The sequence below is a fragment of the Bombus huntii genome, chromosome 8, assembly GCF_024542735.1.
Source record: "Bombus huntii isolate Logan2020A chromosome 8, iyBomHunt1.1, whole genome shotgun sequence".
Classification (NCBI taxonomy): Eukaryota; Metazoa; Arthropoda; class Insecta; order Hymenoptera; family Apidae; genus Bombus; species Bombus huntii.
In genome coordinates, this window is record NC_066245.1 from 986,807 (window position 1) to 1,003,166 (window position 16,360).

At 29.9% G+C, this 16,360-nt stretch overlaps 2 protein-coding genes across 4 annotated transcripts; one reads left to right on the plus strand and one right to left on the minus strand.

The window, feature by feature from the left end:
• Positions 1-219: 219 nt before the first annotated feature.
• On the minus strand, positions 220-9,440 carry LOC126868958 (carboxypeptidase M). Of its 2 annotated transcripts, XM_050624985.1 has the most exons (10): positions 8,971-9,440; positions 6,835-7,076; positions 6,509-6,642; positions 5,792-5,928; positions 5,368-5,555; positions 5,052-5,081; positions 4,032-4,327; positions 3,617-3,793; positions 3,384-3,476; positions 220-3,126 (listed from the first exon to the last, which is right to left on the minus strand). In XM_050624985.1, exons 2-10 carry the CDS (start codon positions 7,073-7,075, stop codon positions 2,941-2,943), a joined length of 1,482 nt encoding a protein of 493 aa, XP_050480942.1. In that variant the 5' UTR covers position 7,076; positions 8,971-9,440; the 3' UTR covers positions 220-2,940. The 2 variants fall into 2 exon arrangements, with proteins under 2 accessions (XP_050480942.1, XP_050480943.1); XM_050624986.1 differs by lacking the exon at positions 5,052-5,081 and having other exon boundaries at positions 8,971-9,434.
• Positions 9,441-15,058: 5,618 nt separating this feature from the next.
• Positions 15,059-16,342, plus strand: LOC126868504 (sentrin-specific protease 8-like). 2 transcript variants are annotated; one of them, XM_050624015.1, is made up of 2 exons: positions 15,059-15,224; positions 15,484-16,342. In XM_050624015.1, exon 2 carries the CDS (start codon positions 15,519-15,521, stop codon positions 16,191-16,193), a length of 675 nt encoding a protein of 224 aa, XP_050479972.1. In that variant the 5' UTR covers positions 15,059-15,224; positions 15,484-15,518; the 3' UTR covers positions 16,194-16,342. The 2 variants fall into 2 exon arrangements, with proteins under 2 accessions (XP_050479972.1, XP_050479973.1); XM_050624016.1 differs by lacking the exon at positions 15,059-15,224 and adding an exon at positions 15,240-15,407.
• The last annotated feature ends 18 nt before the right edge of the window (positions 16,343-16,360 follow it).

Consider the following 16,360-nt stretch of genomic DNA (forward strand, 5'->3'; position numbering starts at 1 on the left):
TAATTTGAAGGGGAATTTTTTTGTTTAAATTAATCAAAATAATAGTAGAAGTTGTGGAAGTTATTTATTAGAAACTATTAATTTTTAATTTGACTGTTTTTTAAATTCAAATATTAGTATCAGTTTTATTATAATCGAACAAAAAAGAATGTTACAAACAAAAATTAGTCAACACTCAATCAAACAATAAATTGCAATATCAAAAATTTGTTAAATATCTTTTTTCAATAAATAATCAAGGTTATCTTTATTTTTGTAAATAATACTAAAAAAGTTACGCGGTAGTTACTTTTTTAGTATGATTACAAAATCATAAAATTCATTTGGAAAGTTATAAAAATGTTTAACTTAAATCATTTTAAATAAGAGTTGATAACAATGCTTCTCTATTTCAAGAGATAGAATTCAATATATGAATCTAATACATATAGTATAAGAAACTAGTAATAAGAATGCAATAACCTCTTTGTAACAGGCACTGAGTCTAAAGTACAAATATATAATAATAATAATAAGATAACAAAGGAAATGTTAGCTGGAGATAAATAGTTTTATGTTTTAAAATCCTTTTCAGTAATTTGAATTAATATTTACGGCTATTCTGAGCTATTTTATTTCATTATATTGCGGTAGTAAATTTACTAAACAATTCTAAATTACGATGTAATATGAAATAATGATTTGCTTTAAATGTTTGACTTAAGTACTTACATTTATTTGATTTCGATAATAATTTAACTTCCAGTTAAATTTTTATTTTCAATTTGCTATCAATGTTATAACATAATTAAAAATTTCAAAAATATTGATCATATTAAAATAATATATTGAAATTGGTACTCAATCGTAACAGTTTTAAATGCTGCGTGCTATACTTACAATTAGTATCTGAGTTACCAACTTAAAGAAAACGAATATATAGAAGAGTACAAAGTTATAGAGGAAAATAAAAATTATTGTTACTCTCTGCTTAAAAATTAGATCAATTATAAGTATAATTTATTTGTGAATATTAAGTTAATCTTTCTCAATATGTTATTGTGCAAAACTGTTTGTTCAAGATATATTATGGAATCATTTTATTGGAAACTACGTTTTTCGCAAACTATTAACTATTAAAGTTAAAAATATTGAAATCCACTTATCGCAATTAGTATTTTGAATAATTGCACTGAACACACATACTGCTTTACTTGAATATATTAAATAGCTAGTTTAAACTAACTTTAATTAGAAAATTTTAATACACTTTTGTATAATTCAGTTGTAATATAAGGATCTTTTTTATTGACCTATTTATACTTTAATTTTTTATTCTTTGGATACTAAATGCTCTACAAAAATATTACTTTCGTACTTGAAAACATTGAATATAATTTTTTTATGGTATATATAGATTTTCGTACTATCTATATCGCAATAACTTTCTTTTTCACTATAATTGCATTTTATCTTTAAATTAAATATTTTCTCTGTTAATACGGCTTCTATAGTAAAATATTATATAGCATATAACGCCGATATTACGTAAAATTCTTTCATTTAATATAGATATATATATACGCGTATTTTAAAAAATATAATTTGTGTTTAATATGCAAAGAAAAATATATTACAGCAGGTCCCTTCGTTACGCGAATTCTCGACTTTTACCTACTTTTGTTTTATTTTATTCGTATGACTAATTGGAGACGTTATACGAGGACAACAAAACATATAATTTGAGTAGATAATAAACGATAATTTCTCATTCAAAGATGGAAAATTATCACGCAATTTTTAAGGCCATTTTTGATGCTATTCTTAAGAAGTTTGAGAACGACAATTTCGATAGTGAAGGCACAATATTTCGGCATGCCTGTTATGTAAAAATCAAATATGATAAACCTCATACATACGTTGCAAACAGTGCAATTAAAAACTATTTTTTTGAACATTATCTTATTGTGTGCGAGTAAAATAATATATATATATATATAATATATAAAATAATTGTGTTTGTTACTTTCATTAGAAGATGATAACGAGTAATTTTTTTGTTTCATTAAACAGTCTTCCTTATTATACGATATGTGGTATGAATTTAAACTATTACGAATACCTATGAAAAAATGTTATTCCTTGTATCAAATATTGTTTCATGACATTTTTGGAGTAGATAATTCGGATCATTATAAGAACAATTAATCGATATTTATATCTTATATTATGAACATTAGATATAAATGTTGACGTATGAAACGTTTAATTTTCGTTCAAATCATCCTTTAATTAATTTAGCTTGTAAAACTTGATGTTCTCTTGATCAAGAGATTAGAAATAAAATGTATCTATTAAAACTTAACGAGAAGAAATCCCTAGAAATAATTCTGTTTGCTTAAATAATAGAATTATGAAAATTAACTTTTAAGTGTTTAACATAAATATTTTTTATTATAAAGTGAAATTTTCTTGGAAGATTAAGTATCTCTCCCAGTACTAATAAATACTTTAAACCATGTATAAAAGTAAAAATAAAAATAATTAATACACATTGTTAATTTTTAAATAATATAAATAAGAAATCTGAACATACGTATATAAAAAATAAATTATCGAAGTTATAGAGACATGTAAAATTAAGAAAATATAAATATTTGCTCACTATATAAATTATGATATCTACACGTTCAATTTTATCTATATACTTAAATTTGAGCTCTGCATGTCTGCTCTGAACTTCTTCAGATAACAAAGTAAGTTTCTTTGTTATTTGAAACCGATTCAATTTCATCAGTAATATCCGTTTTATAAATTATTATATCATCATTTATAACAACAGATAGAGTAACAAATAATGATAAACATTTTCAACATCGTTTCGCCTCTGTTGGTCATTATGAAATTAATATGAAACAACAGTGTTGTTAAAAAATTTGTTGTCCGCTAACTCATAATTAATCACCCAAACCAATTATTAACGAAGGAGTTGAATCCGTTACTAATGGATGAAAAAATTCCGCTATTTGTCTCGGATGCAGTATTGGTTCCAGAATGTGGTCGAAAATGTATCACGTGGTCCCGATTAATATGGTCCCTGTTTCCATTATAAAAATTGGATCCAGCTTCATCCTCACCTGGATGTCTCTATCATCAAGGCATGTAAAATAACTTTCAATTAATAAAAAAATTTCGATAGAAATAGATAGATGGGTAGAAAGAAAGAAAGATAGAGAGAGAGAGAGAGAGAAAGGGGGGAGATAACATCTTGAATCTTTGTCTTCAGATCAAATAATATGGTGACTCGGTTAGGTTTAGCCATTTTTGTAAACAAAAAAAGCCGAGAAAATGGATGTATAAGTATTTGTTTACATATACATATATATTCTTTAAGTTCTACTTACACTAGCTCTGTATAATGTTACGTTGAAAGAGGTCGGATGTTGTTCTACTACTCTAAATTCTACATCACGTGGAAGATATCCATTTGCATATACCTACAAAATAAAACGATAAATATCGTATAAATGACTAAATTACTGTATCGAATGTGGTTTAAAATTATTTTTGAATTTATAAGATATCAGGTGTGATGATGCAAGTGTGAAAATTGTTAACTCGACTTTCAACAAGTTACCTCTAGTTTATACATTCCTGGCAGTAAAATTCTCCAAAATTCACCATATTTCGTAGTAAGAAAACTAACGTCTCGTGATTTCACTTTAATAGATGCTCTCTCAATGGGATTTCCATTTTCATCGATAACAAATCCACGGACACCCCTATGAGCTTCCGCTAAAAATTTAATAAGTGCCTAAAAAGAAAATTAAAATACATTGTGTAAGTAAAGTACACATATAGTATCAATTCAATTACGGTAAACTGTGTTTGCATTATTTTATTACGACTTTCACGAATTAGTTTTCCATATTAAGCATCTATTTAAAACATTGACGAGTTAATTCCAGGAACCAAGAGAAGATACCTTGCAAAGAAATGTTCGATAACGTGCTACTCTTTTGAAATATGTTCTTGTCACTTTGATAACTTACCACGCGATTTTCTTCCCAGTAAAATTGCAAATCAGAAGCAGGAGGATATTTACAACACGAAAGTTCCAATGTAATTTCCATACAACCGTTCCATACGTAGTTGAAATCTTGCATTCCACCGGTAAGTGGATACCATTGTGCACCATTGGTTATACCATTTTTAAAGCCGGGTTGAGATGGCGAGCAGGGTAATCCTTGGTACATAGATCCGTGGTTTCGGGAATACACCAACGATAAGTGTTGAAACACGTCATCGTCTGGACAAATACTCGGCGCCGAAGTATAACTCTGAAACACTAAATTGTTCATATACATCTTGGATCTGATATATCCTTTCGAAGATTTGCAACGTTTTTACAAAATTTTCATTTTGAAATAAGAAGTTAGAACTGATAGAATTACGTTGTAAAATCCATTAAATATATTACAAGTTATGATTTATTTAACTCATTGACAATTTATTCCGAGAAACTCTTGGACACGTCGATATGTCGGGCCTCTGTATTTTGCCATACTGACGTGAGATGTTTCATTGTTATTCAAATTTAGTAAAATCTCCATTTACAAAAATCCTATGTCGTTGTTTAATTACAAGCAAATACCAATGACAGTTATATCTTCCACAGCAATAATACTTTCTTTTTTATCTTTTCGTAGAAGCAAGTAAGGTAGGTAATAGTGATTGTCAAAACAAATGACTTTCAATACATAACATGAAGATTGGAAGATGTGTTGTCTCTTCCGCAGGATATTTGATATTCGGGACAGATATATTTTTAATTGAGATAGACGCCTCACTGTTTCCGTAGAAGCTAAGTTGACTGAGATGATATCTCTAATGTTTAACATACGAACCAATTATTTTAAAACAAATAGTTGAATTATCCGAGGCAAATTATTTGCTTTTAATAAAAAATTATTTATCTCGCAATAAAAAGTTTGATAACGCCAAATCTATTTAGAGTCCTTTTACTGTTTTCCAGTCTGAATTTTTTTAGCAAGTTAGTAAATATACTATACCTGCACATAATGGCGCTGACCGGCATATTCCTGACAGCATGAAAAGTTATACAATACCATCAGATTACTTTCAATTACATTAATTACGTAATACAATTCACATCACAGCGTTAGTGTGCCATGTTAGTATAGCATGTTTAGATACGGATGTGTAGGTCGTTATTATCATAATTTATATTCTTAACTATGCATTTTTAAAATATAATATTGCCGATCTTTTAATTTAGATATGAAGTACATTTCAAAGTAGACGAATGTGGTACAATTAACGCGAACGCATATGAACACGTATGATCACGTATAAAAACAAACTTACGCGAGTTAGGTGTGTTATCGAATGGATAACTTGCAACCAAGGCACCTCCGTGTAAGCTTCCAGACAAAACGAATTGAATTTTAGAGACCCATTCCTTTACAGCTTCTGTTTCCGGTTGACTTTTTTTGTTGTTCTGTTTGAAGTAATCGGGGAAATTTCGATTGAGATCGAAACCGCGTGCGTTATACCTAAAGGAACATAGTTATTCGTTTAGGCGTAATAACATGTTAGATGGTATAGAAAAAATACGTTAAAAATAGCTGAAAAATTACTACGACAAAAGTAGATACGAAGAAAAAGATGTAAATATATTTCATACACGTGCCCAAGATCTTTTTACTGTGTATTTGCTTTTGGTAAAATTATATTTCTTCCATTCCGTACTTTTTCATTTTTACATTATAGAAACATTGTAAAGCCTTACCTGCCTTGACCACCTTCGCAATATCCTTCCTTCGAAACTTCAAAACCATCAGGATTCATTGATGGAAGAATATGAATTCTGGTATTGTCTAAAAGCCACGTAATATATGGATCTGATCCATAACTGGTGACAAGGAACTAGAAGTAAGAAGTAGAATTTCTGTATATTAATACCGCTTTATCGTAACGAGATCCACATATGTATATGTATAAGTGATTAACTCAAATATATCGAACTTTTTCATCAAGTTTTCAAAAGTAACTTCTTTTCCTCTATTTTCCTCTTGAATTTTACTCCCTTCTTTTCTACATTTCGTAAACAAACGTGTTAAAGGTACGTAACAAATTTTTTAACGAAGCGAGTAAGTTTCGAAATATATTACTATTTGCGTAAAAAATTTCGCTTCGAATTTACGCGTTAAATCTAAGCGTTTCATTTAAAAACGTACTTAGTAAAATGGTACACATTGATAATTATAACACACGATATCAACAGAGCAATAAGGAATTTTAGGCAGGAGCAAGAGATATTAATGCATTTTATAACTATCGGAAATATTAACTATTGGTATAAAATTCTCAAATATACGCAGATAAATTCTATGTATGAAATACAGGCGTTTTCTTTTTCACGTAAATGCACATATAACGCTGCTCTTCTTCAGAACGTGTAGAAATTCGTTAATGAAGTTGTGACATGTATCGTACAGCTACTTACGCGAATTAGATGTAACATTAATTCACGACCTACAGCCTCATTCCCATGTATATTGGCCACATATTTTACATCGGGCTTACCGATCATATGCTCGTAAGGCGAGGAAGAAACAACCATTACCCACAAATCGCGACCTGTAAAATATGTATATCTTTGTTTCATTATAGATATGTAACGTCACAGAAATCAAAGACATATTTGTATTTAAGTAATTGACATAATATCGCAATACAGTCATAGAACATGAATATATCCGGATAAATATTTTAATACTAAAACGGTACTAATTGTAAGTAGAAGAAGGGAAAGTTTCTCGAGAAGCATACCTTTCACGGATTTTCCTATAGAATATAAGGCAGTGAGGTTTTGAAATCGAAGAGATGTTGTCCGAAGAAAACGACTCATTTGCTCGTAATTATGATACGTGAAGTCGATACTGTACGGTTCTTCGTAAACGTGAAAACGAGCATTGTAGTGATTCGTGAGATCTTTGTTAATGTGTTGCGAGGCGGCGGCAATTTCATGAAATGCTCCGAGAATGGTAACGAAGAAAATCGGTCCATACATTCTGCGAATTAAACAACAACTTATTTCATAGGATCAATGTTTCGATGCCAAGAATTTATTGGTTTCGATAGTATACTGTTTCTAATCAACAGGAACTAGTTGTCTTTCAATGTAAGCGACGATATTATACCGCATTATGGGCACACTGAGTAAGTTTGTTACGCATACTTATACGTATGGGGGAATATCTTATTATTGTTATTATATTATATTGTTATTATATCTAATACACTAGATAAAGTATATAGTATACTGCTATAGGTTTATTCGTTATTACATATATTTTTATATGTAATATTAACATTGCTACATATATTTATTATACATTATTCGTAACTTATTCGTGACTAACATAAGTCAATTACGATTTACTCGTGACTAATGTAAGTCAATTTGTGTAATATTCGCAATTGCAAATTATGTGTTTAACTTTTGCAAAATTATGCTTTATAACTTTAGTAGTACATAATAGATAAAATGACTGTAAAACGGTATCATTTCAGGCTCACACGATGCATAAAATCAGATCAAGGCTTGATATCCCTCTATATGAATTATAACGAACTAGTAGGAACTAAAGAAAATTGCGATACATATATTATATATTATATATATATATATATATATATATATATATATATATATATATATATATATATATATATATATATACCAAATGTTTTCAATCCACACAGATTCAACTTTTATATGTTAGCTTCTTCACATCTATTTTCTATACTATTTCCTATTTTCCTCGTTATTTTCGCATTAAAATCGATTTATGTCGAAAGGAACATAATAATCATTTATTAAGCGGAGTCAGCGAGAATCTAAAAATATAAGGCTTCGCTAAAAAAATTGGGTTACAATTATTGGCTTCGGACAAAATTAGTCGTCGATCAATCAGAAAATACGTACTTCTATAAAATCTCTGCAACGGCTAACTATATTCGTTCGAGAAAATCTAAAGATTTAAATTATACCGAACTGGAATAAATTTGAGTATTTTACTAATCATATTCTACTTGAATTAGATTGCAATAGAATTCCATTGGATTTTATTCAATACAAAATTCCTTATTTCGTTTAAATATGCGATATATTATTATTATATGCAATAAATTAAAGATACATAAGGATTATGTAATATAATATATTAAAGTTGCAATCCATGCAATATCCTAATCACAGTGTAATCTATACAAAAGTAACGAAATATCATTGTTATTCTTTTATTTATGTAACATTACAATTTCTCATGATCTCATCGCTGATAATAGGATACTCGTATTTCTTAAGTTTTCTTTGTCGCTGTATTTTTATAATTATCGATTTTTCATAAATTTGATTAAATAATTTTACATATTATGAAGTATAACTTCAATTATGTTGCATATAATATAATCTATAGATAGATCATGTTTATTTTACTATTGCTATATAATATAAATATAATGTATTTATATTGCATACAAATATTCACATTTCTCATTTTATTTTATATAGAATTTTAGTATACAAGCGTAATAAATATAGCGGAGAATTAAAGTAGTGTCTCTACAGAGCTGTCCTCGCGTTTCAACTTGACCGTGTACTTTCTCCTATATTTTTAAGACTCGTTTGCTATCCAACGCTCCTTGGGAATGATTTTTCATATTCATTTCCTGAATAAATACATTCCACAGGTGCGTCATCTTAAAGCGAAATAATTTTAATAAAATATTGGAACAAATATTGGAACCACTTGACAATATTGTAAAAGGCAAGGATGAGAGGTCGAGTACTATAATCCGTCGTATAAGTATCTATTGTTCATGCGATTCTCTACATAAATCTCGAAATGTGTCGAAAAAAAAGTAGATAATTGATGTATTTTCGGAGAGAAAAGAAATTACCTGGCTCGTTAATTACGTGAAGCGCAGGAACGTTGGTGATGGAACTGTCCAATTCGGTGAATCGTACGCGTGGAAGATCGGCGAATTTGCGAAAAAGATGCAAAGAACACGAAGCACGTGGCGACAGAAAGGTCGCCGAGAGATATCTGATTCTTCGTTCGTTCAAACAGATCCTCTCAATGACATAGTACACTAGTAGAAGTAGCAGGGCCGAGGCCGTTTCTCGCGGTTGAACACATTAAGATTTTCGATCTTTTACAAACACGGTTACGCGAATAATCATAGAAAAAGAGAGAATAATTCCGCGGGTACGATAAACGGAATGGAATCGCGCTGAAGGAACAGTTTATTTCACCTGCGAGAGTAAGCCAAGGTGCGTGGTACTGTGAGAACTTACAAAGAGAAGCGCGAAGTGTGCCGCGCGCTCACTACCACCACCTCCACCACTACTAATGAAAGCCACTTCCTTCGTCGCTAGCATCTGACGTTCTAGAACGGCTACCACTACACCTTCGTCGTTTAGTAAATACGTAGTTAACACCATTGCGCCCTACTACTACCACTTTCGGCAAAACAATGAGTAACACACAAACGGTGTCATTCTGGCCCCTTCTCTTCTTTTCTCTCCTCTCCTCTCCTCTCTTCTCCGCCTCTCTCTGGCACCTCATCAATTCCTCATCCTCTTCTCCCACTTCTACCTGCCTCTACCTCTGTGTTCTCCAAAAAATTTCACGAATCTGATTGCAGGATATTTAAAAAAAAAAATTCGCTTTGTTCTATTCTTCCTGTGTATTATAGCAATGGGCGGATATGCGTAATGAAAACTAGACAGATCACGCTTGACAATACGCTTTTTGAATCACCTACATTTCCAATAGCGTACACGCTACACGCGCTTTCTTCTACTTCCTGCATCGCGTTAGCACGCGTACTTGCAAGTACGTTCGTTTCGACTAGCTTTGTACGATAATCGTCGCATAAAATGGAAAATTCTTTGGTAAATCCTTTTCGTGTACATTTTTTTTCTCTGCGGTACCATTACTTTCCTCTTTTTCTTCCATTTCTTCGTATTCGTTTAAGTTCTCATAACTTTAGAAAAAAAAAAAAAAAAAAAGGGATCTATACCGTTCAGTACCCTTTTCGCGTATGCGCAACTTTTTTGAAGTGTCGTTAGTTCGTTTCTCTAAATGGAAGCACTTCTTCCATCAAAATCCGGTTTCACGTCTTAGATGCTTGAATTCCGAATTTTTTGCATTCACGTGACCGCATATGCGAGGGGAACTCTAGCGGAAAATGAGAAACCTACTTTACAAAATATGAAAACAGAACACGACTTACGAGAGATGGTTGTACGTACAAGTTCACCTTAAATAATGGTGTCGTACGAATACGAGAGAGAAAGTAAGTGGAGCGAAATAATCGATATTTCATTTGAAATTATCGAATAAATGAAAGCGTTTCTAACAATTGAAAGCAAAAAGTAAATGAAGATGTTTAAGTTTGTTTCCTGAACGAAATTCCTGAACGAATATCATTCTATATGAACACTTTCAGTTTTGCGGTTTCCTATTTTTATATTATTTATTTATAATATTATAAAATATCTATAAAATTGTAAATAAAATTTTGAGCCATGTAAATACTTTTTTAATATATCTTTTTGTTTAACTTGTGATATCTTACAAGATATATAATACTTTCAGTTTCAAAAATGTTTTACATTATTAAATATACTGAAAAATGATAATAATACAATGTAATGAATAATATTTTAATTAACTAAACTTTCATTAATATTCTTTCGTTATTAAACTAAATGCCAATCATCCATTTCTTAACAAATATTCTTTTAATTTTTAATTAAAACAAAATTGTATATTTATAAATTTTAGAACTCGTTTGGAAAATCCAAGGTCGTTGAACAACGAAAAAAGTAATGTTACAACTGTCACAATTGTATTCATCACGGAATAAATAACTAATATGCCGAAAAATAATGTAAACATTCTATATTTAATCAAAACGAAGTTTACATTGCTAACAGTCTTGATAACTTTGATATTTAAATGTTTTAGGTAATTTTACTTCTGTATATATAGAATTAAGTTTTCCATAATTTACATGATATTTATTTCTATTACTGAAGCATTGTACTTTACATAAATCCAGTATGTGAAAAGTGAAATGCAAGAAATCGAATGACTATTTACACAGATTAACACTTATACCGGAACACAAAACCAGTGAAAGTTGTTCAAATTTGTCATTAATTATCGCTGATATTTTTAGAATCTTTCGCTCATTTTCTCTAGTATTCCTTAGTATACCACCTATAGGTGATCCCCTATAATAATAAGTAATTACTATTTAATCCTTATGTTTCGTATTCAATGTGAATGAGGTAAAATACAGTAAGCATAGAGCAATTACATGTAGCAAACAGGGTTGCATTTTTGTCATTTCTTCGTAATCTATAGAGGATCTAAAGATGCAAGAATGCACATATTGTAGAATGCGAAAAAATATATAGAATATTCCAAAATATAATACTCGTTACAATACTTAACAGCTGAAACAAATCTCTGCCTAGAGAATTGTATAAACATGAATTTGCATGAATATTTGCAATCTAATGATATACGATAATCTAAAAATTGGTAAGCCGGTAAGAAGAACAGGCATTACTTTCGTACCAGCCCTTGTACACGTTTCAAGAGCTATCGAGATCAGTGTCCTACTAGCAGTGCTTACCGAGTAACAGATCATACTCTTGGATGGATCGTTGAACCCTGAAGTGTGGAACATGTTTGAAAAAAATTCCAGCCAGAAGTGTGTCACAGCGGTGTATGATACTGGCTGTTGAGAGTGGAAGTGGGGGAAAATGGGGGTGATGGTAAGGGATAGAGTGGGGAGGCTGGAGAAGAGAACTTCTCACGGTCGATGATCTACCTTGAGATGACCACGGGACCTCATTCTTAAAGGTCAGTGGATATTTTCAGCTTCTAATTTTAATAGTACTTAATATTAGTACTTACTACCCTATTTTATTTTATTAACTGTAATTTTAGATAGTTGAAGCAATTTCGGTATGCGGCTACCGAAAATTCCGTGCGAGAATTTGTGAAGGGGAAGGCGTGCGTGAAAATCAGAGCTTGATGAACGGGTACGCTCAGCAAGTATACAGGAAAGGAGGAGGATACTCGAGAAAAGCGTATAATTCTTAGATTGTGCGAACGAATTGTAGCGGAGTGTACTGTCTATAATGATTAACAAGGTCCTATTGACATTTTTGTTCCCGTTGAAAGCGTTTTCGTTATGAATGAAAAATAAAATCATAGCCAAATGGAACTAAATCTATGTGTCCATGAAGAGACGAGCTATGGGTATTTTTATAAGATAATATTACCTCATTGGAATTACCATTATCGTATCAAACAAAATATCAAGAAAAAATTAACTTAAACGGTTAAATTTAATATATTATCCTATATGACTAACATCGTTCAACTCCGTCTTGTTAATACGTTTATATTGTTTAAATCAATTGCGGTACTAAATTTCTTATTTAGCAAGTGTAAATACTCCGCTGTTACATACATTACACAATTTCGGGTCTGCATACTAATTCTTTACGATCGAAGCATGTTTGAAACTTTATATCTGAACCTTAGTACTCTTAACTGATACTTTAGTGAAAGGACTATGCATTTTCTCTATATAACGCGCTTCGGGACGATCAGTGTTGCTTTTTGCGTTACCTCTTTAAGAAAATAGCGGTAGTAAACTTATATTTCTTTTCATTAGTTGCGTTTTCGATTTCGTTACAGAATGTAACTCATTAAGCTTTAAATGGCATACATATGTAGATTTGAAAATTTCGTGAAATATAGAAAGTAGTGAATTACATTTTTCTCAAATTCAAATATGTCATCGTATTAATATACGAAACTATACTTTGCATAAATATTGTACATACAAATGTACATTAGGTCGAGAGAGAATATAGAGTCGACTGAAGTTCACATTTTTAAATCGTTATAACTCATATATATTTTCTTTTCCAATTAATGAAAAACAGCATTCGTTAAAATGTAGACACTTTTAGTAACAACTTGTAACCGTATTTATTCTGTTTCTTAAAATATTCAATTGCTTCTGGATCAATACATTTTTCGAAACGCTTTTAATTACTACGACTTTATTATTGCAGTGATACTTTTCTATTTTAATAAGTTGCCTGAGTTATTGAAACAAATTTGTATGGGGAGAAAGAAATGGATATAACGATTTCTTATAGACAGGAATAATATTTATAATAATTTAATAATAACAAGAGTGAATCTAATAAAATGTCTTTCATACGAAATAATTATAAATAATTTAATTTAAACCATAAGTAATTATGCATCAGCATGAGCGAGTGCTTTAACTTTGTATCAGTTCGGCAAAAGTCGGACGAAATCGACTCGAGGCTCGGGAGCCCGGGATTATTCAGTTATTAAGAGGAGATAAAGAGATAGCAATGGTTAGTAAAGGACTTTGGTTAGCTTCGTACCATAACGTTTAGTTACGGGCACGTAATAATAGTTTAATCATTTATTTATTATCTTTTATTTAGCAAGAGTTGATGTATCGTGAACATTTGTTGAGCCAACAATGTGGATTGGAGTTCTATGCCTCGTGATTGTATTAATTATAAAAATATATAATCAACCATAACGATCACTAAAATTTCATCTACTAAACTTTTGTCTACTTTTTTTACTTTTTTATCTACTAAACTTTCATCTACTGAACTTTTTAAATTATGTATTTGTATGTAAACAATTACATATTTAATGATGCACATTCTTAATTTTTTTAAATTTAAGGTCCTCGAGGTTTACCCCGCATTGGAAATATATTAAATATCGCAAGATTAGTAAATCAGACGAAATATTATGATGATACCTGGTGTCGATTAGCTGAGAAGTATGGATCTGTTGTTGGTATCAGACTAGTTTTCAAGAAACCACTGATTATAGTTTGTGGAAAATCTGCAGTCACAGAGATGTTAAATTGCCCTGAATTCGATGGTAGAGCAAATGGATTTTTACATAAATTTAGAAGTGGTGGCATTCGCCAAGAAATATTATTTACAGATACTGATATATGACTCGACCAAAGAAGGGTTAATTGAAATCAAATTTATTTCTATTTCATAATTTAAAATTCATAAATAGAATTAACTATTTTATGATATCGATTTAGTTATCGTATATTAGTACGTTAAAGAAATATTTGTAATATTCGACAAAATTTAACTTAATATTTAAAGATCTACAAGGTATATATAGGATGTTCCAATTTTTTTCTGCAAAACTTTACTAGTATATTCTATAAACAATTCCAATTCCTTAGCCTCCGAGATTACCAGATATCACGTCCATGGACTTTTATTTGTGGAGAACTGTAGAAGAAAAAGTTTATCTTACACGAATTAATACGCGTCAGAAGTTAATGTAGAAAGATTCATGACGTATTTGCTGCAATTAAGGAAAATGAATAAGAAATTACTGTAAAATACTAACTTCTGAAAAATAATTTTGGAAATAATTTCGTACTTTCAATTTATTTTTTTTATTACTGTTGAAATACGTCGTAATAAAAAATTTATCAATGAATTTTTGTGATATTTATTATTTCAGTATTTCAGTCTATATGATTTTATTAACTGACATATTACAGTTTTATATTCAAATTGTCAGGCTCTAATAATTTACATTCGAGAATGGCGTATTGATGTGAAACATGAAACACAAGCATTGATTCACAAATGGCGGCGCTTAATGCGCTGCGCCGTGGCAGAATTGCAAAGTTCGTCATAAAATGCGGGAAAGTCAAAAAGAAAATATTTTACAGAGTGAGGCACTTGATATTATCAGGTTGAATATTTATTATTGTTGCCAATGTAATCGAAACATGAAAAATTGTATATCGTGAGATAAATAAAAACAAATCCTCTAACTCTAAACTAGAGTATGTTGAATGAATGTGCGCCATCTGTGAGACTGTTGTCATAAGAAAATATTGTTTATTATTTTATATAAGTTTCTTCTCTATTTTATGTTTTAATTTATACATGACATACGTTATAAAATACGAGAGGATTCGAATTTACATTTAGTACATAGAGAAGACACAAAAGTGGTTTGCTTTTCGTTACGTCGAAAGTGATGAAGAAGGTTGTTGAAAAAGATCTTTAAATTTCTATGGTAATATATATAATATGCAGAAGATGATACTAACATAAAACAGAAAAGTTATTCACATATTATAATATTTACTTAAAAACAATCGAATAAATGACATTCCGATTTAAAAATGTTAATATACATTAAATTTCGTTAATTTGTTAAATATTAAATTTATTGTTTTACGATACATTAACTTAAATGGTTTACTTCTATTTATTTCATATGAATATGCTGTATCGTATAGTTTTAAGTATAATTCAAATTTAACTTTCCACAGATTTTCATCTGTATTGTTTCTGATTGCTTGACAACATGGAAACAGACCCATCAAATGAAGTTATTTTGAGCTACTACAACTACTTACTGAGAACAACTGATATTACGTTGCTTCAAGGATCACATTGGTTGAATGATGTTATAATAGGATTTTATTTTGAATATTTAGATGATATACTTAACAAGAATGAGAGAAGGGACTTTTACTTTATCAGTCCTGAATTAACGCAATTGTTGAAAATGACAGATCCAAATCAATATATTATATTTTTGGACCCTCTTAGTATAACTGAATGCAAATGTATGTTTTTCCCTTTGAATAACTGTGATAAAAAAGATGCAGCTGGAGGAACACATTGGAGTTTATTAATATTTTGTAAAGGAGATAAAACATGTTATCATTTTGATTCGGCAAAAGGATCTAATGCTACTATTGCCTCAAAATTTGCAGAGAATGTAATGGATTGCGTATTTGATAAGAAAGAACCTAACAAGAAGTTTGTCGAGGTAGATAGTCCACAGCAAAGCAATAGTTATGATTGTGGAGTTTATGTGTTATGTTTAACAGATGTTATTATAAATCATCTTTTGAGAAATGAAAGAATGGATGGATGTAATTACAACCAGGTAAAAAAATTAGTGCTTGCAAAACGTGCACAATTATTAGCCTTGATAAATGATCTTAAACATAAACCATTTATTAATCAATGATAAATATCATGTATTTTTGTATATTGTATTGTATAAATATCAATTATTTTTGTATAAATATATTATAAGTATTCTATTATCAAATAATTTATTTATAATTTTATGTTGCACTTATTCATGTAAGTAATAAATTTTCAAATATATTAATATTTACTAGTATTATTATT

Excerpts from the sequence above, each read along its gene's own strand:
- LOC126868958 (XM_050624985.1), bottom strand. The coding sequence starts at position 7,075 with ATGTATGGACCGATTTTCTTCGTTACCATTCTCGGAGCATTTCATGAA. Across the intron at positions 5,929-6,508 it reads TAATGTTACATCTAATTCGC|TTCCTTGTCACCAGTTATGG; the intron begins GTAAGTAGCTGT and ends TCTTACTTCTAG. Across the intron at positions 3,794-4,031 it reads ACTGGGAAGAAAATCGCGTG|GCACTTATTAAATTTTTAGC; the intron begins GTAAGTTATCAA and ends TTTTCTTTTTAG.
- LOC126868504 (XM_050624015.1), top strand. The coding sequence starts at position 15,519 with ATGGAAACAGACCCATCAAATGAAGTTATTTTGAGCTACTACAACTAC.